The following is a 25,257-nucleotide window of genomic DNA, read 5'->3' on the forward strand; positions in this document are numbered from 1 at the left end:
GTTGGTAGAATTACATATGTGCAGTGCATAATCATCTTGAAAATTAAATTCTAAAAAGGGACCCGGTAGGTAATACCTTGGAACAGATTCTGCGCTGGGGATTGACACCACATCACGATCAGAACTGCTCTCCTTCCACAGCAGTCTCTAGTTCTGGAGGGAGGTGAGGTTCTCCTTGCTATGCGGTAATTGCTCAGCTCACTGCATTCCTCGATTTGTAATGACTTGAGAGCAGAGCAGTGACACACCACAGCAATTCCATATCAGAACATGATCCTTTCTACTTCTGTAGCCTTAGGTTTTTGAGGAGGCTCAAACTAGAGACTTCTGTGGAAACTGCGGAAGGAGATCGTGATAGCCATAACAACATGGTAAGAAAGGAATCATTGCCTGCTATTTTGGATTGACACCACATAATGAAACTTCAAAGTGTAAGTTCGGTACACCGGGGACTCATGTATATTACAGGAACTGAACAAAATATACTGAATACCAATATAGAACTGAAGCTACGAATCGGCCAACCACATATCCATTATTCTATGCCAGCAGCACAATGAGATTCAGTTTCCTTGACATTTTACAACACATGTACAACTTCACTAATTACAGCAAAACTTTGTATTTCTATGCTTATAAAAGGGCCTTTTGCCCTTGTCCCCTTAGTATACAAGCCCAAATTTTTGAAAAGAAAACATGGCACGAAGAACTGGATACAAATTTACAATCAACGAACCAACCAATAAAAACGGACACCTAAGCTCTCCTAGCAGCTACTCTTCACTGCCTGCTATCTTCTGGTATAAAAAGAATCACACATACTGTACATCCTACAAAGAGGAACTCCTGATCTATCCACAACCGTCGAAGGCTTGACGGTGAAAAAAATAACTATTCCAACCTTTGCAATAAAAACGCAAAGCTTGGGTTTTCACGGACAAATGGTAGCAAGTCATCGTCAGCCATCTCCATGACTGGCATTGTCTTCGTAATATCATCGAGCGAAAAAGGTATGCTGCATTTGAGAAATGGATCAGGTGAAACCATGAGTCATCACATAGCACTAGGAGGCCCTAAGCTGAAAAATGCTAAAAATAATAATAATGAAATATAACAAACCTAGAATCATCATCTAGAAGTATAGAGAAAGTTGTGGCAGTATTTGCTTCCTCTCTTGCTGCAGCTTTCAAGCTTGACGCAAACTATAAATAGATAAACTGGAATCATATACCACTCAACATTTTTTTTGTAAGTGAAAGAACAAACCAAATGTAGCAAGACCAAATAATATGATTTTTTTCTTCTGAAGCGGAAGTAAAATGAGGGATGCCACACAAGGACATCCCGAGAGGTCACCCATCCTAGTGCTACTCTTGCTCAACTCCAGAGTTCTGATGAGTGCTTTAGTGTTGGTATGGTCACAGCATATCATGGTACATCATCTTACCTCTGCTGAAATAGTGTTTGTGCCATTGACGTCATCCAGGTACATACTAACTATGCGCTCTAGCTGCTGTATGCTGAGGGCCTGAAGAATTCATACTGTGGATATTAGGAGTATAACTAATAGAGGTAAGGACTGGCAGTGGAAGAACCTTGGTGAATAGATACTTACCTGGCACACATCAGAACGTATCTCTCTTAGTGTCCTCATTGGCTTTAGAGAGATCACCTAGCAAAAGAGAAGAGTAGGGATATAATTTATTTGTGATTAAAACGTTATTGATCATTGAAATTCAATAAGCCAAAAAAATAATGTTCTTTTTCCTAAAAAATGCGCACCAAGAAATCAACAGCCTGTCTGATATGCTTCAATGCATCCCAGGCTGAACCTGCAAACTGTGTCAAATATAGCATATAAGCCAATAGCTTCGGAAAATCCATTCCAAAGTGAAGTGAATACCTCTCGGATAGCATTGTCAGACCAATGTTTTAGTTCAGCTAGTCCAGCTTTTACATATTCCGCATTGCTAAACGAACAGCATTCACGCCGTAAAAGGAGTCTGTTTCCAAAGGGAAAATCTTAGAGAAGCTTATGCATATGTGAATACACAAGACTAGGACAAAATTGTTCACCTGTTAAATAGCTGCACATCAATCAGTGAAAATATTTGTACAAACAGTTTATGAACCAAAATTGATGGGACCTGCAAATTCAACCGAATAAGACAAAATCCATTAGAAACTTTTATGAGTGGATGCCACAGGTCCATAATAATGTGCACCTACATGATTCGCCTTTAATACATCCAAGTAGGTGGCGAGGACCTTCACGATGCTTAACCAATGTGCTAGTTGGTTCTGATGTCCCAAGCCATTTGTATGACCTTTTGCTAGATTTGAGTGAGAAGTTCGTGGATCCTGAAGAGATTCAATATTTAGCCATCTTTAAACTGTGAAAAGTTGAAGTGATTTTTTTCCTTCAAAAAAGGAGCAGGTAGCAGCACCTGGATGCACAATTCAAGCAAAGGGTTTAGCTCCTTCTTCACGCTGTCACTTATCATACCATAAACCTTCTCAATTAAATCCACAAGCTGCTGTTTAAAGAGCAAAGCTGGATATTTTGCTTCAACTTGGGCTAACCCAGTACCTCCAACAACTGATTGGCCACCGAGATAAGCCAGCCCAGCATTTGGAGTCTGACTTGTATGAAATATCCTCTCAGACGAAAATCTTCGCCTTTGCGGGGTTGAGAGTGCCGTCCTAGTAGTTTTGAATGATCGTTGAAGGAGAACTGTTAATGCAGATAAGTTGGACAACCAGTAGGCCAACGTTCTCACATCAGTTTGAGCCTTCAAGACAGGGAAAGATAAAATCAGGACAAGTCTCCAAACTCTATACCAATTGCATGACGGAGTTTTGCAAGTAATTTTAAAAATTGTACAGTAAGTATGAAACACAAGTTTTTACTGTACTTAATTTCCATCCTTTCATGTTTTATCAGAATTTTAAGGCTTCCTGAGTAAAAATGGAGCCTAATCTTGTGTCAACTTCTATTTCCCACACATGCTAGATTTAGGTACAATGGAAGTTGGATAAATAAGATTTATTTTAGTTTGCTGCAATAGGAATTTGTATAAACTACGTTCTCTCTAGTCACCAACAGAAGTTGTATTCCATGTCATCAGTGCTGCATAAAAAGGATAGATGATGCAATACAAATCCAAAGAAAGTGCTAGAAACCTCTATCGCAGAGTTTATAGCATGCAGAATGCTGTCAAAAACACCAGTCTTCATTGCTTCAAATGATCTCCAGTGAAGAAGACATTTGTATATTAAAACTGTGGCAACAGGCTTGCTCCCAGAAAATCCAAGATATTGTGAAATGCAAGTGAGTAACCACTGCTGATCATCCTGGGGCCGCTGGGGCTGAGGAGACTTCAAGAAAATAACAAAATGATCATCTCAAAAGTAAGTCTTTGGGTTCCATTAAACACGGAGATTAGCAATCATATTAGCAGAATACCTGATATTTCTGATCAAGCACTCTTTGCAATTTCTCTCCAGGCTCAATGTCTTTTTGATTACTCAAGTCAGGAGCATGGGCCTATAATACAGTTCAACGGTTCAATTAAATTAAAAGAAATTCTGTAGAAATCATATGTAGATATATACTTGATATAACTCACCACTGAGGGTGTTGCTTCTGATGTACCAGTTGATGGCTTCATTTCAGTCTGTCTTAGATCACCATTCAAAATATGCCCATTTTCTGGGCTTCTCTGCAAAATATACCAACAGTATCAGTTTAGCATACAATAATCAGCATATGCATGTCAGTCCCATTAAAGGTACATTACATGGATCCTTGTAATCTTTGAACGTGAAGATGAAGATTTAGCCGTAGAAGGTGGAGTAGCGGTTACTTGTTGACGGAGAACATGATTCTCAGCTTCTAAGTTGGCTGCTTTTCCTTCAAGTCTGTTTATGGAAGGATGGCCAAGAATTGTTTGATCGAAGTTGACAATGATAGAAATCAGAACCTGATAAGTGTTTTTGAGAAGAAACATAAAAATACATACACACCTTTGTAAGGACTCCTGAAGGTGGGTTATAATTTTGCCAGACTCCCCAATTTTTGTAAGCAGATCATCATTCCTCATGAGGAGGTCTTCATTTCTCTTCAGTAAATCTTCATTTCTTTCATGAGCTTCAGTAAGAGCTCTGTTGGCAACATCACTATCTTGTTTTTCCATCACAAAGGAAGACAATCTTGATATTGCATCTACTTGAATCCTGGTTTCAGGGAAGAAAGTATTAGATTGTTAAAGAATCACATCAATGATTTATTTTAATAACATATGATACCACTAATCATGTAATTATGCTATTCTTGTCAGAACCTCAGTGCAAAGCACTGCATACAGATCAAAGATACTAACTTTTGCACTGTATCTTGAAGCAAGTGGATCCTGTATTCATTGTCGCTAATTTTTCTGAGTAACTCCTCATTTCTCTGTTGAGCTTCAGTAAGTGATTTCCTGATTGACTCATTTTCTTGACTTGCAGCTTCCAAAGAAACATCTTTCGCTGCTATATCTTCTTCAAGCCTGTTTTAGTGGTAAGCAAGAAAAACAACGTTATAAATCTGAGAACTGGAAATAATTAACAGTACTCCATACTGAAGAGACTTCGTAAGATGGAAGTGGGTGCACATGAGTAGTTGGTGAGTTTATAATAATAAAGGCAACCAAGAAGCATCAGTGAATGTACTGACTTAAGTATGGTATTCTGAAGATGTTCTATTTTTTCGTTGGTATCTTGAATTTTCATTAGTAACTCCTCATTTCTGTCTCCAGCCTCGGCAAGTGCTTTCTTAATTGCATCCTTCTCCTCTCTTTCTGATAGCAACAAAGCATCCTTTGTTGCTGAATTTTCTCCAAGCCTGAACGAATTTAAAGAAATAGATATCAAACATTAACATCTCGTAATTAGAAAACAGAAACAATAAGCACTACCAAACAGGCCGCTATATATTCAAGACCAGGAATATGAAGTACCTTTCTATGGTATCTTGAAGAAGATCAATTTTCGTGTCAAGATCCACAAATTTCTGTAGTAATTGTTCACTTCTTTCTTGGCTCTCAATTTGGGCCTTCGTTGTTGCATCATTTTGCTCTCTTTCTCTTAACAACAGATTCTCCTTAGTAGCAGTATTTTCTTCAAGCCTATGTTGGTAGATGATTTTATTTTTTTACATGTGGAATTATCAGAGGGATGACATGGGCTTTATGGTAATAGTTATTGCCAAAAGGAACTATCACGGACCTCTGTATAGTAAACTGAAGCTGAAGAATATTTTTATCATCGTCATGAATTTTCATGAGCAATTCTTCATTTCTTTCCTGAGCTTCAGAGAGAGTCTTCCTAGTCGCTTCATGTGCTTGCTTTTCTGTTAGCAGCAATACATCTTTGGCAGTGCCATCTTCTTCAAGCCTGTCAATATGAAGAGGGGGAAACAATCAGTACTATTACATAAGTTGCTCCATTGACAAAGAGGGATGTTGAAGCTCGTGTGTGATTGCAAGGGTAGTCTAAACAATCAGTAACCACACACACATCAGTAGCACCAAAGCACGAGCGCGGCGTGCGCGCGCGCACACACACACCACAATACTGAAAAGAAATAAAGCAGTCTGACCTTTCTACGGTGCTCTGAAGGCTGTCAGATTTTCTATGTGCGTCTTCAATATTCTTTGTTAATTCAGCGATTTTCAACTGTGCTTCTGCAAGCAATTTTAAGCTTGAAGCATTCTGTTCTCTTTCAGTTAGCAACAAAGTCTCCTTTGCACCGACATTTTCTTCAAGTCTATGCGCATGATGATAGAACATCGTTGCATTATGGAATTGAAAATAATAAAAATATGAAGTTAGTACTCGTATGTCAGACCACAAGCATGATTTAATCGTATAGGACAAACGACAGACCTCCTTATTGTGTCGTCAAGTTCTGCTAGAGTTGCATGGTTATCTTGCGCTTCATTTAGTAATACCTCGGTCTTTCTGTGAGCCTCAGACAATTCTCTCCTTGTTTTGCTGTTTTCCTGTCTTTCTATTGCCAATTGAGAATCTATGACTGCTGTACTTTCTTCAAGTCTATGGGCAAAGAAGAAAAGAAATTACGCCAACTACCTACTATAAGGTGAGAGATGCTCATGTACCGCGATGTGAGACTATCCTATAAGTAGGTAAAAGTAGAATTGACAAACCAAGGATCTTATAAATACTTAAAAGCAAAGAGATTTAACCTTTTTACTGAAACTTCAAGCAGGCCAATTTTCTTATTTGAGTCCTCTACTTTGCTCACTAACTGTTGGTTTTTCTCCTGAGCTTCAAGTAGCTCAGTCTTGGTGTCATCATAACTTTCCTTTGTTTTGAGAAGCAAAGACTCTCTAACCGTTGCATCTTTTGCAAGTCTATTTATTGAATTGAAGGAAATAGGAGTTAGGTCAGAAAGTTAAAAACATAGGAGCTAAGCTTTGTAGTACCAGTTAGTGCACGGTGATAAACTGAGCTGCTACTAGCTACCAATACAGTTAGCAAAAACAGACCTTTCCACATTCTCCAGAAGCTGCTCTATGTTTTTATCAGCCACTTCAACTCTCATAAGCAATTCCTGGTTTACTTCTTGAGCTTCGGAAAGCACTTTCTTGGTTTGATCATGTGCTTGCCTTTCTGCTAAATAAAGAGCATCCGTTGTCGTTGCACCCTCTTCTAACCTATATTCAGCATTAAATTATAACAGCTGTGATCTATGAAATGGATGAGGGGTAAACTATATAATCAAACAGATGCCATATTACTTGGCATCTACTGAATTGTGCCCCAAGCTGCAAATAACCCCCCCCCCCCCCCCCACCCCCCCAATATTTCCTTTAAGCAACGTCCTACATGACCTTCAGTATATCTTGAATCAAAGATCATGATGCTTACTTCCTGTTCACCCAGTTACAAAGTTGTGACCTTGGCTTTACTGTTTTCTATGTTCAGTCTATCCCCCACCAAGCTTCAGGTCATGTAGAAAGTTAACCAGGCCAAAAAGTTATCATTATTTTCCTTCCGTTCTCAAACTTTGGCGGTAATGGGACAATAGCCAACCAGAAGTATCAACTAAGCTTAGGTATGCTCTCTCAAAATACTAATTATCACAAGTCACAAGAGACGAAGTTCGTGAGAACAGATAAGCACTCGAAATTGTAAGCGGATGGTTGTGAAGTACTCTAGTGAAAGGATACTGCTAGAGTACTGCTTGAAAAGCCTGTGTAGCCAGAGGTTTGCTTATGGAGGTAAATGCATGATGTGCAAGCAATTCTCTGAATAGTACTCCCTCCGTTCCTAAATACTTGTTGCTGTTTTAGTGCAAACTTGAACTAAAACAGCGACAAGTATTTAGGAATGGAGGGAGTAGAGTTTACACAAAGAAACTCCCTTCATAAGAAAAACAAACCTCTTTACAGTTTTTTGAAGTAGACCAATATTTATGTTAGCAGAGGAAATCTCATCCAGTAAACCCTCGATCCTCGCTTCTGCCTCGGCTAGTGCTCTGGATGTCGCATCTTTCTCCTCATGTTCTGTTAGTAAAACTTCCTCTCTCGCAGACGCACTTTGTTCAAGTCTACGTTCATGGATAGAAAAAGAAGTAAAAAGCAGGTCCACACAGAGGTTTCATGAATGTTTGCTTTCTCGGAGTAAACCGAACCTTTGAATACTATCATGGAGCTGATGCATACTGTTCTTGGCACACTCAACTTCCTTAACTAGTTCCTCTATTTGATCCAGAGCTTCAGTTAGTGTTTTCTTGGTCACCTCGTTTTCTTGCTTTTCAGCTACCAACAAAGCCTCTCTTGTGGTTGCTTCTTTGCCAAGTCTAGGTGTATGGGGAAAAAATGTAACTACTTACAAATAACATCAATGAGATCTATGATAAACACTGGACTCTTCTATATTGGAGGACCAATAGGACTTGAAATAAGACAAGAGTGAGTAATGCAATTGCAAGCCAGAGTGCCAGACGAGCTTACAGTAACCCTTGAGAAAAAGAAACTAACCTGCACGCCTTATCCTAAAGCAGATTAATTTTCTATCATAAATTATTATTTTCCTCGCTAAATCCTCATTGTACTGCTGGCCAGCTAATTAATTTTACAGCCTCTCGATATCGTAGTTACCAGTTACCAACAAGGATTCTCATGATATTGCTTGTATGGCATCAAGTAGCTAATATATCTTTTAAGAAGCATCATGGACTTCCATAATCAATTCTGTATTTCTTAGTTGTTACTTCAGCAGCAGTAAGTGCTTTCTTGGTAGTCACTGGGAAAGCACATCTGTTTGTATGAGTATATTCAAAGGGTTGTCAGGAGTCATACTTGTGCATCTAAAATAGGCATACATGTGCAACATGTTAGAATATATGTGCCTGCGAAAAATTGGGCGAAAATATGATAATATCTGCGTCATACAAAAAAAGGCAAAAGATCCAGTTGTCTTTTGTGCAGCTACTATATCTCGTTGTGTTTTTGCATAGCGTGCAGATGCTCATATTTTTGCATGTATTTTGGGGGATTCGACTTAGATGCACAAGCACGCAATTCGTAACCCTTTGCACTCATCCATAAGTGCGAAGATTCCACTCGCCACAGTTAGTAGGCAGGCCGCAATAAACCAGAACCAGCTGGTTCCCAGCTCCCAGCCTAGAGCCAGAAATTTTCACCGGGTGGACGCAACACGGGTCAGGCTAAAAGCAATAAAAACGTAGATGTATAAGCTAACTTTTATGCATAGAAGAAGATAAATGGAATTATACTGAAACTTATAGTTATGCAACATTTGTGTAACTCGATATAGCTCTTCAATGTTATGAAATTGGTTCATGACATGAAATTAATCAGAACACTGAATTTTTTAGTACAGGGTACTATCAGGCGCTCTTCCATGGCATGATCGAGTCCGATTCCTGAAGGCAGAACTGGCAGACATGGGCACCTGACAAGGCAAACTTCTTTGTTTGGTTGACTTGCCTCGATTGCTGCAGAACTGCAGATTAGCTCGTGCGGTGTCACCGGTCCCACGAAAACTGCTGTCTGCTCTGCGACCAAGAGAGCAAGACCATGCAACATCTGCTCGTCGATTGCATCTTCACACGGTAGACCTGGCACATTCATGGATGCGATTGATGGCATGGGCCCAGAGGTTGGTGGAGAATTGATCAAGGAAAGTGACTATCGCGACCTCTCCGGCTATGCTGCGTCCGAGAATGAACTCTATCATGCTAACGGCATGGTGGATTTGAAATGGAGGAATGCTCCCATTTCCTGCAGGGAGACACTAGCAGTACTTAGTCTATTGGATACGATCAGGGTCGACACTAAGTCCTGGGTCAAGGTAGGTGCTAAGAAGCTGCAGCTGCCTCCACCTCAGTTTTGCTTAGTTTTATGTTTGCCAGCTTGCTGTAGCCTGTTCTCAAGGCTTGTAACGTTTTTGTTCTATCAATGTAATGCTTATTATGTTTTCTGCAAGAAAAACACTTTTGATACTTGCATAGTTGCATTATGCCCGTGTGCATCAGGATTCAGATCATCATTTCAATGAATGACCACTAACACACGCTTACATTCATGAAAGGAGGACAAACTTTTTAATAACTGGCAGTTAAAGAAAGCAGTTCTTCGGTAATCATCCTGTCAATGCCACATCCATTCACGAAAGCTCTTCTCTGATCACACAAACCATCTTTTTCAACTAGGAATGATCCACTTTCGCTTCATTTCACTTTGTAATGATAAGTTTGTAAGTTTCGGAAAAGAGGCCACAAATCGTGACCTTTCCTAATGTCTCATATAACATATTTATACAGAAGAAATGACTCCCCCTGATTCCTGCCATGAAGGCCAGATTACAAGCTGTACTTAAGGCACTAATGATCTGATTAGCTGCTGTACTTAAGGCACTAACTATAGGAGAAACACAGCTATGTGCACAGGATGATGTTGCCTAATGAAGTTGATAACTAAGACCACTTGGTTAAGTCTACATGAAGATTAAGAAAGCGGGTGCTGAACCCCTGCTTAAAGCATTGGCGCACTTTCTCAAATGTATGCTAGCAGTTAAGCATGACATGTTCTTACAGATAAGCTAGGGTCATCGCATTCAGTACTTTGTGTGATCCTCTAGTCGGGCATGTAAGATATGGGTATCTTAGACATGTCAGGAACTTCCAACTTCTTTATGTATTGTTTTTCCTTTATTTTACATCATATTTACATAACTTTACGAATTGCTACTCTAGAAAAAAAGGTTGTAATCTTGGAAGAAAAGGATCCATATCTAGCCAAAATAGGACCACCTCTTACTAATAGGAGAAAAGAGTGCTTAGCAATGCCGATGTTTACTAATTACATCTATCGTTTGGCAGAATTTGAACGATACTGGCAAATAACATTATTAACTGTTTTGAGATGATACCATATTGAATAATAAATTTAAGGAAAGAAAGGAACCTCTGTAAAGAATCCTGAAGCAGACTGTTTCTCCTATCAGCATCTTCAAGGTTCCTCTGTAGCTCTGCAACTTCTACCTGGGCGTCAGCTAGTTGTTTCATGATAGCATCATTCTGCTGCCTTTCAGCTTTCAAGGAAACCTCCACTGCAGCCACATTCTCCTCAAGTCTAAATCACATTGGAACAAATAATCAGATGTGACAATAGTACGACAGTAGACGTGATTCTCCAAAAGCAAAACACAAGAGTAAGACTAGGTGAACATCAAGCAACACACCTTTGAGTGCTGTCTTTATAATGAGTGAAACTCTTTTCAGTGTCTTCAAGTTTCTTGAGTAATTCCTCATTTTTACCCTGGACTTCATTAAGTAAATTCTTAATTGCTTCACTTTCTTGTCTTTCTCTAGTTGATAGAGCATCTTTCTCAGTTAATCTTTCTTCAAGCCTGTATGCATGAAAAAAAGAAAGGATAACTGTTATTAGGATATGTTAAAAGATTTCAGCAATTTATGGTTGATAAGATGGCTTGTTATGTAACTTGTAACGGGGAACCAAAAAACCTTTGTACAGTAGTCTGAAGCAGAGTAGATTTTTCATCAGTGTCCCCAACTTCTCTCAGAAGTTCTTCAATTTTACCTTGTGCTTCAGCTAGTTCTACCACACATGCCTCATGTTGTTGCTTCTCAATTGTCAATGAAGACTCAAGATTTGCCATGCTACATTCAAATCTGCATTCCACAACAGGGTGCAAGCTATTAGACCACATAGTTCAGAACGATGAAAACAGATTCAATAACCACTAACCAGCTGCTCACCACCAAAACAATGGTTTAAGAATAACTATGAATATGTAAAATGTACAAATTAAAGATTATTGTCATATGCTAATGGCTGGTTACTCGGTACAATCTCGGCTCAAAGATACTTCTGGGACAAACCTTTGAACAGTTTCCTGGAGCAGAACAATTTGTTTCTCATAATCTTCTATCTTAAGTCCAAAAGCTTGATCTCGTAGGTGAGATTCAGCTAGTGCAGCACTAGCTTGTTCCTTTTGCTGTCTCTCTTCTAGTAGAAGGGCCTCCCCTTCTTTTACAGTCTCTTCTAGTCTGTACATGCAGAAAACAAAACGTGGCAGTTTCAGAGCAATGCCTAGAAAATTAAGGGATACAACAAGCACCCAGCAAAGACAGGGCCCATTCTTGGTGTAAAAAGTAGGTCAGGGCCCATTCCAATCTATTGGAAGGGTGGAATGGATTTTTATTTACATACATGACCCTCAAATTGTAAAATAGGCAGCCAAGTTTTAAAAATGTCTTTGCAAAATTCCCCTGTAAATATACTTTCCGGATATGGCTATAAAATCCAGAAATTATGGTGGTCTCAAATCAGCAATTTCTGTATCTACAATATGAAAATTTGAGTGCTTTTTTTTGGGAAACACCGAGTACTATTTTATATTATTTTTGCAGTGGAAAACACCGAATACAATGTATAGAAGCACACACCACCACCACACGCTCTCACACAGTGCCTACTGAAGACTGGAGTCACGGAGCATCAAGATTGACGAAGTCACCACAGGCACCTCACTATGGATGGGTGAGGTTTGATTCCTGATGGGCTTGGGGGGGAGGGGGGGGGGGGGGGTTACAAGGTATGATTGGTTCTCATTCAAGTGCTCTTTAACATGAAAAAAAAAATCAGGTTTACCCTAGACACCATAAGAAAGTAGAAAGTGCACTATCTTATGTGTGCACAAGCATTTCTATGTTGCCTGCAAACATTAGTGTACAGTTATGCATGAGGCTCTTTTCAACAGTTCTTTGTATACATCATCCCTTAAACAACAATGAGAAAAAACCTTCTGTTCAGATAATAATGATAAAGGGGTGCATGCCTCTAATATTAATGATAAGTATATGTTCTCACACATACTGGTAGCAATTTTGGAGTTGGTGTCTTCCTAAAACTGACTGGTGGATACATGTGGTCTGAAAGCTTTCAGAACAGCCACTGACTTTAGAAATTTAGATGCAAGTTCAGCAAACTGCATAAAATCTTTAGGCAGGACCCCTCTATAACTACAAGGACCGCTCTAATATATTTATCTGTTAGGCGCACCATAAAATAGAATTTGCAACAGTCGCCAGTTCTCTCTCAAATCAGAAAAACTGAGATGTTTCGACAAGCTATGCGCAAAAGAAAACCTGATGTACATTCTACAAGATATAGTATTGGGAAACTCGGGCAATTGAAAAACAACAGCAAACCTCTTCACAATATGATTAAGTTGCTTGTTTGTTTCATCTGCATCCTCAACTTTCCTATTCAATTCCTCATTTCTTTCCTGAGCGTTAGCGTGTGCTTTCTTTGCTGCATCATTTTCCTCTCGCGCTGCTACTAGTAGCACCTGACAAGTAGCAAGCATATATAGTCATAATATTTCATACCATGCCTAAATGAGCTAAATTTAGGCGAACACTTTAGTAAAGCCCAAGATAAATATTGCAATTATAAACCATTGGATCTTTTTAACTAAAGCAGATACTTTAACTTATATTGATAAATGCAAATCAGTATTTAAAACTATAATACCAACGTTGCTTAAGTCCTTTCTAGTGCAGTTCAACTGCGTTCCTGTTAGTTAAGGTTGAAGAGCATACCTTCAGGCCCTCAATTTCAGAGGTTAATGAACTGATCTTTTCTCTTTCTTGAGCTAGAGCTTCTTCAACAGCTTTTCTAGCTGACTCGTTTTCTTTTGCTGCTGCAACTTCTTCCACTCGCTTCTCCATCTCATGAAGAGCAGCCTGCAGTTTAGAAACTTCTGCTATTTTGGACTTCTCCAAATCATTCTGCAAATTGAAAACACAAGTATGATCAACAGTTGGTATGCCAATATGGACAATGAACAGCTCTTTTTTCCATATAGCAGTGATATATTCAGTTTTAAAATAATTCAAGACCAAGTATTAACCCTTAGTTTCTTTTCAAGGCCCAAGCGGCTCGTTAACTCTTCCACACGTTCCTCCAGTTTCTCCTTTGCCACCTTCAAAGCTTGAGTATCTCTTGCAGCCTAGAAAGTCACCCAGAAACAAGCTTTACAAAAAAGCAACAACAGAAAAAACTACCAAAGATACACACCAGAACAGGGCTCAAGTACCATTTTAAGCTGCCGCAGCTCCCTTCTGGCAACCCTTCTTCTCCAAGCACATTGGAAAGTCAATGCTGCTCTCTTTAGTTTTAGATAGCTCAAATTATCTCTGTGGCGACGCCACCGGGACTGCATTTTGTTTGTGATTCAAATATAAGTAACTGAAGGCATATCACTTAAGAATTACAGGAACTAAACACCCATCTGCAGGAGAATAAGGAAAACAGCACTACAGTAGATACAAGAATAGCTGACATACCTGGATATGGATAGAAGCTTTGTTTTGATTTCTAAAATTGAATTCATTGCGAGCTGCCATGGTCCTTAACCCTGTCTGCAATGTAATGGCTGACAAGCACAGCTGGGAATAAGTTCTCCATGCAAAATAACAGCGTATATTTTTCTGTATTTTCAGCGCTGCTGCTTGTTGTCTCAGGAATCCATGCAGTTTACAAGCCAATTTTGCTGCAATAAGCAAAGGAACTCTTAGCATAGGCATATGGCTCCATCTGTACTATGAGTATATACTTCAAATCCAGAAGCTACGTGGAAAAGAATTTACCTCTAACGAAGGATTGCAAACAGACAGATGCACTACGCAGTATTAGGAACTGCTCACGAGCAACATGAGTACGGAATTGACCCTGAACACCTCTTGCGGCACTATTTCGCACTTCTGTTCTTCTAGCATCCAGTTCAGCCATCTGGCCAGCTCTCAGGAATACCTTTGTTCTTCCTATCTATTGATCAGAAAGTATTTCTAAATGTTACAGCAGTGATTGAAACTTTTATGACATAGAAGTTTCGCAGATACTGAACAAAAGCAGTACAAAAGACAGAGTCCATTTTTAAGTTAACTCAGAATCTCCAGAGTACCAGTTAAAAAAAAAAAGAATCTCCAGAGTATGCTGCAAAATACATTATTATGAAACCCTCTCAAGAAGGAAAAGCAAGCTAAAACAAATGCAATATAGAAATTGTAAAGGCTTGGTAATGAGCCAATATCTAGATTAATTTCACCCCTAGTCTCTTTATATACATGAATAGCTGATCCCAACCAAAAAACATTGAAGGAAGTTATAAAGTAACCTATATAATTCAACCCACCCTTAGTTAGATCTAGCCCTAACCCACTTTGTTGAACCCAGACAGTAAAGTTGTAACTTCTTGATTTAGAACATAAAAAACAGGCTCACCTGGTAACCCTGCAGTCCCATTTTGTCCAAAACCTTTTGGCAAGTGACCTTTTCATCATTTCTATCAGAAAAGAAAACATGTAAATTGTTAGGAGGACAAGCTAGAAATGAAAGAAACTAATGTAAAGAAAATAAATATATTCAATTGCTGAACAGTGACACTCACTTTTCTTTTAGAATTTCAGGAGCAAGAATACGAAAACGATGTAGAAAATCATGAAATAGTTTTCTTGTGGGATATCCAGCACAGCTGATTCTAATTGCTTCAAGAACACCCTAAGAGGACAAGAAACCATAATCAAGGGACACCATGACACTACATTTTCAAAATTTACAAAAGAGACGGATGAAATATCTTATTACCGAACATCGAAGTTGCTGTAGAACATTGGTGTTCTCAAAAATAGCAGGCTTAAGAACACTATTTGGTTTTATACATCTAATGTAATGAGGTTCCGTAGAGCTCAAAGTCTCCATGAGTTCATGGAGTTGCATCTGGAAATTGCATTGAATAATCAGATACACGGTGCCATTACATAAAACCTTTGATATGACAAAGAAGAAGTAAATGTCACCATAAGTCCTATTATTTACTAACAAAAATAAATTGAGTCCCTATTCTTCTAATTTGTCAACTAGGTCTCTTAATTTAACTAGGTTCCCTCTGTTAAAGGCTGTCATGAATTTGCAGGCATGGAAGACCATGTTAACAACATGTAGTTGGTGGTGCACCACCCAGTCTAGTACCATGTGAAAGCTCCCTTGCTGTTTTTCCTAACAAAAACTAGCAACAAAATAAAGGAAGCACCAAGTTACTAAGTAGGGTAAATGGAACCCCTATTAAATGAGATACTACAATCATTTAATCTCTTCCAAAGCATTTAAGCAGGGATGGACAGACATTTTACGTGGAGGTTCCCAAAGCCACAAACAAGTTATATTGAAATGGAGAGAGTAGCAACTTGTAACCCGCATAATACAAACATTGTGGCAGATTACATAACACAAGTGTTTAACTATAGCAGAATGTGACCTTGAAGCGAGTTGCGATTGAGGACTTAGATGATTTTGTGTTCTCTTCTGATGCTGGTGGGAATAACACTGATACAAAAGAGCACCTGGAAGCATTAAGTAATTCCTGATGTTCAGCCACCACATAATCTTTGTTTTTGTCCAGGAAATGATCAGATTGATATATCACCTGGAGATAAATTAAGAAAGTGGAAGTACTCAGGCAAATGCATGGAATACATAAGTTATAATGTAAAAAGTACTTACATCTCCAGCATAATGTTGGATCGTAAATGCAGTACGAGAAAGTTTTGGTTTGGCAAATCTTTTGTGATTCTTGAACTTTTCATACAGCTTCTGAGATAATGTCTCGTGTGTCGACTTTGGAAACATGCTGAGGATATAGGACAACAGAAAAGAAGTAATCTTGTCAGAAACATGTATCAAAAACTAAGGTGGTGAAAAAAATGCATATCCTTGGCTAGGACAAGAAAAATAAATTAACAAGTGCTGCTTGGATATGGACATCAGGTGTTCAGTGCGGCAGACTATGGAGAATAATTTGGTCATGCATGTAACATGAATTGTTCCTGCTAAAATAATCCGAACTTTTGGCTCTCCAACAGGCATGCATCAGCACAGCAATTGACACGTTTATTTATTTGAACATGCACATCCTAGTAAAACCAGAATATGTATTGCCAACAAGGAAGCATTGAAACTTACCAAGCTTCATCAAGAAGTGCAATAATGCCGCCTGGTTTCTGGACACAAAAAGGTGGTAGTTAAATATATGAACATAAAAGAGTAGGGAGGAAATTGCTTACAATGTAGTACGATAGGTACACAAATATTAATTGACATCATATGTATAGGACAATAATGCTGAGTTATTTACTACATTAAAGACTGAACTAAGCTGAGCTTAAGATAGACTAACATGTTAAACCGAGCTTAATTTTTGTTGTATTTCAACTTGATTGACTCAAAATAAGCTAAGATTAGCATGTGAGATACGTACAGATCACGGAAGTTGAGGCTTGTGCCAAATAAATCTTGAAGTTTGCACTGAAATTAGTTTACATTAATATTACATGTGGAAATCAACATATTATTCAATCCTGGTATAGCAGTCCTATTTAAACGAGCATGGTTGCGCAAATTCAGCTTCAAGATTAAGGTTTGACTTAAGATTGACTACTCATCTTTTACTTCAAAAAAATTAGCTGCAAAACATCAAGCCAAACCCAAGTAGGTCATAAATGCTTTTATCATTTACTCAGGCCTAAATTATGCAACCCTTGGGATGAGCAAATTTTCAACAGACAGCAGATCATAAATGATACTCCCTCCAATCCATAAAAAGTGTCGCCCACTTGGTACAAAATTTGTATTAACTTAGTACAAAATGGGTGACACTTTTTATGGATCGGAGGGAGTAGCAGATGAGTTTGGCATATAATTATAGGCCAATACCTTCACACACAAGCTACACAGGGACAAGAATGAAACAAAAAGAAAGAGTATTATGTACAAGATAGGGGGAGGGGGATAAAAGAAATTTACAGAAGTTAGTCAACACATGTAATAGCGGCTAACTCATACCTTCTCAATCAAATCAAGAACATCTTGGTTGTCAACAAACTCTATGTAACTCCAGTTAATCTGCTCCCTTGTGTACTCCTCCTGTTCCATTTTGAATACATTCTGCGAAACAAATATCACTTATTGCTTGGCATTTGAAGGAGGAGAAAAAAAATTCTAACAAGGTGAGTTTTACATGTACCTGATTAAAATGTTGTTGTAGTTTTTCATTCGTGAAATTGATGCATAGTTGTTCAAAACTGTGGTCGCATACCAAAGGAATATTTAGCAACTCCATATAAGGCATTCCTCAGTATATATTGACTTTGAAATCTTCTTTCTGGAACAACATAGTGCTTACTCACCTATTTGTCTTGAAACTTTCAAAGCCATATATATCAAGTACCCCAATCAATTTGTCCGAGCTTGGATCTTGCCCAATTGATGCATTAATTCTGTTTACAAGCCTGTCATAGTAAAATTGTATGTACTTAGAAAGGACAGCATAATTGCAATACGTAATGTGTGGTCAAGTCTTTTTACCAGTCAAATAAGCGAGAATATATTTGCTTTGCGAAGCCATCCCTGCTAATAGTAGCAGAATTAGGACCAACTGTAGTAGTAATCACTCCTTCCGGCGTATTTATTTCCCTTTTTATCAAGGCATTCTCCAACTTCTCGCAATCACACCTGTAACAAGCATTCCACAGTGCATCTTAGATTCTAAATATTAACTGTGAAAGATAGCAATAAAATTACAAAGATAAGTGTGAGCTAAAAACATCAGCGTACATCAAGAGCTCTCCTGCTGTATTAAGGTGGAATCTGGATTTATCATCTTTTAATACAGATGAATCTACCTCTCTCCCTTTTGCAAAACTGATATTCCCAAGATGAAGCACAGCAGCAACAACCCGGAATATAGCTTCCTGTAAAGATGCATCCCATTTGAAAAAAAGAAGAAGTGACAGCCACAGCTGAAGAGCAAATCCTTGCTGAAAAGGGCAGAGTTTAAAACCTGTTCTTGCTCAGTGATGCCAACTGTATCCATAGCATTTCTTGTCGCAAGATATTCCTCAGCATCGTCGATTCCATCAACTCTAATGCAAGATGACTGGTTGAGGTAGTGAAATGAAGATGGGTCCCCCAGTTTATATTTTTTAATATCCTGTAACAACAACAAATTGGACATAAAAGGTAGCATATGTAACAGCTTGAACAAGTGACTGACTGACTGCAAGGAGAAAACTGACATGAATAACACAATTCTTTTTACCTCTGGCGGTGCTGAACAAAGGAAGTAAAAGCAATGGTAGTTTCTCTCTGGACTATTAGTTTGGCAGACCCGAGATCTCTCCAGCAAGTAAGTTCTAATAGCAGCACCAGATATCTTACCACTCTTGTCGAATTGGAGCTCCACAAATTTACCAAATCGACTTCACAATGTCAAGCAAAAAGTTAAGTATGTAAGTACCATATTATGAGTAAGAGAGACTAAACTGGTAAAGATTTTATTTGATCGTGTGCAGTTTGCACTGCCCATCTAGATGAGATGAATGTTTAGAATGAAACAAAAAATAAAACTATTGGTTTTGACCTCCAATACAAAGAGTCTGGTTATTATTATTTTGTTAATACTCGCATAACTATCTGGGGAGGGAACCCAAAATAAAACTTTTTATATCACACAAATTTGGAGGATTTTTGTATTTTCACTAGGGCTGTGGTAAGAAGTACTACTGTGCTACAAAAAGAGAGGTCTTGTTGCTTGAGTTCTCTGTTTTCTTTACCAATAAAAGACAACTATAAGCCACCCTCTTTTGTCAGTTGTCCAAATAATTTTGTGTTGGGTTTGCAAGTGAAACCAATATTTTAAGCTTCCATATAGTGGTGTCAGAATAAATATCACATTGTTTTAACTATGGGAACAGATGAACATTAGGGGTGAGCCCTAATAAAAATAACACATTGTCATACTTTTCGGTCGAAACGCGCTTATCCTTAACATTCAAAATGAATCGTCACCTATATACGGGTAGATCTCGAAAAATAGAGTTATGCTCAAACAAAGAATATTTCTTCAGGTTCTTTTGTATGGCAAACACAGTACCATAGTTATGCTTCCTACAAAAGAATATAAGTGAACAAAGTTCAGCATGTCTTATGCAACGTTAATGTGGTGGTGGAGTAAGTTCATCCTTTCTTTGAGTGTCGGTTTAGCATAAACAACTGAACTGGAACATGGTTTGGTCGTGTATAGCAAGCTTAGTTTTGGTTGCCTTCAACATTCAGTTGGATTAGGATGTTTAGGCCTTTGGGCTGTGCCTTGGTTCCTGTCAAACCTTCTACATTTCCATATAAGTACTATGGGAATACAAAAGTTGCCTGCCTAACACTATTAATCTATATATTTCAGTAGGGTCTCCACAACTGTTCACCTAAAACAAAAGGATTCACTTCCTTGAGCTAAAAAGCTTCCACGTATTTGTTTATACTTTTTTTACCAAGTAAACTCTGCTAATGCATGATATTTTTTGTTATGATTTGCAAAATACATGTGGTACTACCACTGGCTTTGTGTCACTTGAACACCAATGAACCATAAGACATATCTTCCTATTTCCATAGTACCCTATCTGTACCTTGAATTGTTGTTCCGAACAGTTTTCGCATTCCCAAAAGCTTCAAGGACTGGGTTAGACTGGATCCAAAGCATAAGTTAGTAATAATAGAGCTGAAACTGTTGCATTGAAGAGTGCATCTTTTAAACAAATAAAGAACTGCTGTTATCAGCAAGAAGTGTTAATACTCATGAAAAATTCCAACTTACTTCTAAAACCTGCTGTTCAACTGTCCTTCCTCCTGTTCCAGACCGCCCACCCAAAAATGCAAGATATCTCATCAGCAATTTTGTAGTTTCAGTCTTTCCAGCACCACTTTCACCACTGACCAAAATGGAATTACTCTTTCCTTCATTCATCATTTGCCTGTTTCCTTATTCAAATGAATGCAGAATGGTCTGATCAATATAGGGCGCCTCACACTATAGATAAGTAAGAGCATCACATAATAGTAGTATAAGCATTCACCTGTAAGAGACATCAGCTATTGCAAATACATGAGGATCTAGATCTCCAAGATTTGCACCTTTGTATTTTTCCATAGTGTGGACATCAACAAGATTAGGCAGCCTTTGGAATGGATTTATGGCAATAAGAATGTTGCCGGTATAGGTCTGAAACTCGATTAGAAAAAAGAAGTAAGGCAGTTGCTTTAATGATGATAGTGAACTCAACATCACAATGAAATGATTACTCACATAAATTATATTTTTTGCATATCTGACAGCCAGATTATCTAAAACACCAGGCTCGTGCAAATATGATAACCTTGTCATGTCATCGACTCCATCAGGTGGCGCTTCTGTGTCTTTAGGATGTACATCTGATACATTTGCGGTAACCTGGTTGCACAAACAAAAATGTAACCGTGTGGTTTTCATGATCGAAAACTAACCTTTATGCTAGGCATACTAAATGCTACAGATATACTGCAGATAATGGTAAAAGGTGATGTCTTGCCATGCATGTGTCTGACACGTCATTGACATCAACATACCATTGATAAAATGAACGCGACAATTTGACACTCCTAAATGTACTTGTCTTTCCAAAACATTTGTACAAGGGCATGTGGTATGGCAGGCTATAGCGAAAGGGATCTGCTGTTCATTGCGAAGAATTCATCAAACCACAAACATTAATGCTATTATCATTCTTTAGTTGCCAAGGTGTAGTGTTTAACTCAAAATTGTACAGAAATACATTAACTTTTCAAAAATTGACCACTGATTAAAAAAAATCGGATTCATGACTTGTTACGTGGAAATGATTTTAGTATGTTTGGCGTCAAAAGTGCTCCCAAATCACTATGTATTAACAATTTTCACTGATAGATAAATAAAATTAGGTTTTAATCATATAACATCATATTTGCAAACATCATAACAACTGCTTATGCTCCTCCAGATGTCAAATTAGCAACTCAATGCCTTGTAGAGATAATACAAAATATAGCAGGAAACTTTTCCCAGGAAGCTGGGAGAGTGAATGTACAATCCCATCACCTGGGCTAAGTCCTTGCGGACATGAATTTGGGTTCCAATTTATACAGTGGTGGGGTTGTGTTACAGTTTTCCTGGAAAAATCAGGAACTTTTCCAGTAGAGTCCCCCAAACATTTTTTCTGACAGACCAGACTCCCAAAGAATCTAAGTTGCACACGTATCAAAATGCTTATTCCATTCCAATGTTTTTTAAAGGTTAACTTCAAAAGCCTAACAAAAAAGATACCACTACCACATTCCCTTAAAAGGGAATTCTGAACCAAGAGTGGATGAAAGCCCTGACTCCTGAACAGTTATGTACCCAAATAGTACTATAATAAATTTTGTTTGTGCAGTCAGGAACCACTAGTAATGCTGCAAACGGAAGTGGACGCTAACAAGGACTGAGGATGGCATGAATACAATCAAGACCTGAGGATAGCATGCGTGCCATATCTCTCACATCTGGTAATAGCAGTAGTCAGCTGATCCAATTTTCCTTTTTCAGCTATGGCATTAAAGTATGCATGAGAATAGTCCAACAAATGACTCTTTTCTACTGAATAACTGCATCGGTCAAGTCTAGCTTAGCGAAACACTAAAAAGAATGGCATCCATGATACACAGAATAAACTGAAGTTGAAAATACACTCATAGTCAGAGATGCAACTGAGAGGCTGTGAAAGTCCAAAAGTAACACGGATGTAACAGAAGTATGACACATACTGTATTTCCCTTGGTTGTGCGAACATGAGCATTTTGACCATCAATCTTGAAGACCTCCCCATCAATCCAAGCTACATCTTTGTCTGACACCCATACATGAGAACCTATAACGATGTTTAACACGGGAGCCTGCACACGTGACAAACAACAGATTCAACATGTCAAATGACTCGAGATTGCTTGCAAAACAGATTGTACATTTGCATCTAAACTATCAAAGGAAATTTGACCAAAAGAAAGCAACTATATCTGTTAAGGATGAATGATGAAATCGAGATGTGTAAAGCAAACCTAAGAATGAGATGTATAATGAAGAAATATATATGAATAGCTATGACTTTTCGTGGTGATATTGCAGTGCAATGAACCAAAATTGATCATGATGAAAATTATCTATAGAAGGAAATTTGAGAAGCCTCTGTTTGGTTCTGCAGAAACCAGTGACGTTTTTCTATTTGTTGTGAAAAGGGAAAGTGTGATTAGAAAATCAAGCACATAAAACATCGCGAATGAAAACTTAAAATCTGGCCATGCATGTCCATTAGAGTAATTTACTATCATATGAAAGAGGATGACGGTGTACTGAGTAAATTTTGGCTCAAACTACACTGGAAACATCTAAACTATCCTAGATCGTTCCGAAGCGAGGTACAGGATTCTATCTAAACAGTTAATTATATTTCAGCTCCTTTTGATGTATAATAAACTAGAATATTGGCCTAGGTTTGAGCTTATACAATGTGTAGCTAATTTATGCAATTTGTGTCTCCGCCATGAAGTTAGACCATAAGCATAGCACCCTAGGACTTCAACATTTCAGCTAAACCTCTAAAAGAAACTTAGCTCCATTTCGTTCTCCCCACGTACCAAACAGGTTCAACTGAGTTGTAACTTGTAAGGCAAGAGAAATATGCTGAATGTTGAGTTAGAGCACATTCAAGCAAGTGTCTCACTCCTCGCTACTGTCTAGCTCATTCAACGAGTGTCCAATCGATTCGTTCGCTCAATAAATGGAATCCTCCAAAATTTGGCAGAATGCAACTGTAATCCACTTCGCTTTCCCCGCGCGCCCACACACGAGCTCCAAAACCACAAAAAATTCTCCCCCAAACCCAGGCAAAAAACAAACAAAGCAGAAGTAGACAAAACCGCACCCCCGACACACCGCATCTCACCAAAAACAAAAGACAGAAAAACGCAAGCATCGACCAGTCAGAGCCACGCACCATGTATCATCTGGGGCTGTCGCGCCCGCCCGTATCGAGAATCGGCGCGCGGCGAGCCCCCGGAAGCGACCACGATCGGACGGGAGGAGACGCGACTCGGCGGCGGCGGGCGGCGCCGACGGGCGATCTCCTCCCTCTCAGCCCGCTCGCCGATCGCCTCGCGGCGGCGAACGATCCGGCTCGGGGCGCACGGCGGCGGCGGCAGCGGCAGCGGCAGCAGCAGCAGCGACGCGCGAGCGGGCGGGGTCGAGGCCGGTGGCGTTAGCGTTGGTGGGCGACGCGACGAGGGGAGCACAGGGCACAGCGCGACAGGGAGAGGAGAGGGGAGGGGAGCACAGGCCAGCCAGGCGCGACTCCCATGTAACGCGATTAGCAAAAAAGAAATGCCGAATAATCTCGGTGCGCCGCGCGAGGGTGGGAGCTCTTCCGCCCGTCCGCCCGCGATCGGGTCCGTCAGCACCACGGCCAGCGCACCCCCACGGCCGCGTGCGACATTTCCAAAAGGCGCGGGCGGGGCTAGATGGTGGGGAAAGGTGGCGGCGGATGGAGGGTAGGAACGGGAGCAGGCCGGGACGGGGGATCAAAGACGAGCGAGACGGTGATGGATCAAAAAAGGTGGTGGTGGAATTAACCGGAATCTGGAATAATGGAGCGAAATCAGAATTGGGTTTCTGCGGCTGCGGGTAAACCCGCGATCTCGATCGTGATGGTGCTTGAGAAAGAAGGCGTTGCTCGTTGGGGCCGATTTGGCAGACAAGACTGGGGTGACATGTGCGGGGAGCGACAGCCGGGCAGGAAGAAGGTGGATTGGCTGGAGGGCGCGGTGGGGCCGCTTGGCTGACAGTTAGGCAGCGTGTCGGCATTAGGTGGATCCCTAGAAAAATGAAACTCGATAGCTTTCGGCACCGGAAGCTGTAAACTCTCTCTCATGTTCTCTTTCTTGCACGATTCAAAAACACGGGTAAAAAGGCCGTAGAAATACAATGTCATGTCTTATTAGAATCTTGAAAAATTTAAATGTTAACCAAAAATTATTTGGTTGCAATTTAGAGAACAAAATAAGAATCGTTCCATAGATTTGAGACCCTCGTGCTTTTTCCATGCTGTTTTTTATACGAGTCGTTTTAATACTGCCAACTTGAGAGCTCAGTCTCGGTTCTTTATAGAAACTCTTATCAAAAGGTAGCTAGGAAGGTGCAGCGATTAAATTCCATCCACGATAGCAACACCTCGTTACCTAACTGGCTAACTTGCTTCATACCACGCACTGACCCATGTGAAAATGTACTGTAACAGCTTAGACGAATGGCCAGTTGCATTTGGTTGGTTGCGTTTTTCCTTTTCTGCAAAGTCGACAACGAAAAAGAACTGATTATTCTATGTAGTTCAGCTACCTAGCTTACTCAAGAGGCATATATGTATAGCCGAAACATTCTGCCCGATCAAAAAAAAAAGGTGCGTGACCACGACTGGTTTCCAATCCACTGCAACAAAATTAAACGGAGGAACTCGATAAAAGAAATAAATGGGGGAACTTTCACACGTAAGCCGGCTTGACCCATCTCCATAAATTGATCGATCGTACAGATACCTTCTTGTCATGGGCCCTGAACGTGAGGAAAATTTTGGCTCCATCTTTCCTTCCTTCACCAAACTGCTAGAAGGTATCACAACACAAGGTACAGTCAAGCGGTTGGTTGTACATGATTGCCCAACAAATCATGGATTCAGATTCTTAAATCTGCCGTAGGAGAAGAATA

At 39.4% G+C, this 25,257-nt stretch overlaps 1 protein-coding gene across 4 annotated transcripts; it reads right to left on the reverse strand.

Moving 5' to 3' along the window:
* Positions 1-483: 483 nt before the first annotated feature.
* Positions 484-24,105, reverse strand: LOC100823871 (myosin-17). Of its 4 annotated transcripts, XM_010233920.3 has the most exons (53): positions 23,498-24,105; positions 22,272-22,400; positions 20,761-20,904; positions 20,531-20,676; positions 20,272-20,428; positions 20,084-20,142; positions 18,718-18,877; positions 18,460-18,609; positions 18,234-18,370; positions 17,985-18,131; positions 17,807-17,908; positions 17,644-17,701; positions 17,463-17,564; positions 16,584-16,621; positions 16,125-16,251; positions 15,880-16,047; positions 15,210-15,341; positions 15,013-15,122; positions 14,847-14,907; positions 14,213-14,390; positions 13,910-14,115; positions 13,660-13,779; positions 13,474-13,572; positions 13,163-13,351; positions 12,770-12,909; positions 11,438-11,605; positions 11,060-11,227; positions 10,777-10,944; positions 10,500-10,667; positions 7,700-7,867; positions 7,448-7,615; positions 6,552-6,719; positions 6,249-6,416; positions 5,929-6,096; positions 5,642-5,809; positions 5,269-5,436; positions 5,001-5,168; positions 4,718-4,885; positions 4,383-4,550; positions 4,027-4,236; positions 3,801-3,921; positions 3,630-3,722; positions 3,467-3,547; positions 3,184-3,378; positions 2,448-2,792; positions 2,230-2,361; positions 2,077-2,147; positions 1,904-2,003; positions 1,783-1,839; positions 1,616-1,672; positions 1,448-1,528; positions 1,120-1,202; positions 484-1,015 (listed from the first exon to the last, which is right to left on the reverse strand). In XM_010233920.3, the coding sequence occupies exons 1-53, from the start codon at positions 23,498-23,500 to the stop codon at positions 892-894; spliced, it is 7,164 nt and encodes a 2,387-aa protein (XP_010232222.1). In that variant the 5' UTR covers positions 23,501-24,105; the 3' UTR covers positions 484-891. The 4 variants fall into 4 exon arrangements, with proteins under 4 accessions (XP_010232222.1, XP_010232224.1, XP_010232223.1 ...); XM_010233922.3 differs by lacking the exons at positions 7,448-7,615; positions 7,700-7,867 and having other exon boundaries at positions 23,498-24,089; XM_010233921.3 differs by lacking the exons at positions 20,761-20,904; positions 22,272-22,400; positions 23,498-24,105 and having other exon boundaries at positions 20,272-20,435; positions 20,531-20,675.
* Between the last annotated feature and the right edge of the window lie 1,152 nt (positions 24,106-25,257).

This window comes from Brachypodium distachyon, chromosome 2 (genome assembly GCF_000005505.3).
Source record: "Brachypodium distachyon strain Bd21 chromosome 2, Brachypodium_distachyon_v3.0, whole genome shotgun sequence".
Classification (NCBI taxonomy): Eukaryota; Viridiplantae; Streptophyta; class Magnoliopsida; order Poales; family Poaceae; genus Brachypodium; species Brachypodium distachyon.

What these genes read in the sequence shown, in the direction of transcription:
- LOC100823871 (XM_010233920.3), bottom strand. An exon ending in TATTCTCGCTTATTTGACTG is followed by an intron (nt 17,909 to 17,984) that starts GTAAAAAGACTT and finishes TTACTATGACAG; the next exon opens with GCTTGTAAACAGAATTAATG. An exon ending in CTTCAGACTACTGTACAAAG is followed by an intron (nt 10,945 to 11,059) that starts GTTTTTTGGTTC and finishes TCATGCATACAG; the next exon opens with GCTTGAAGAAAGATTAACTG.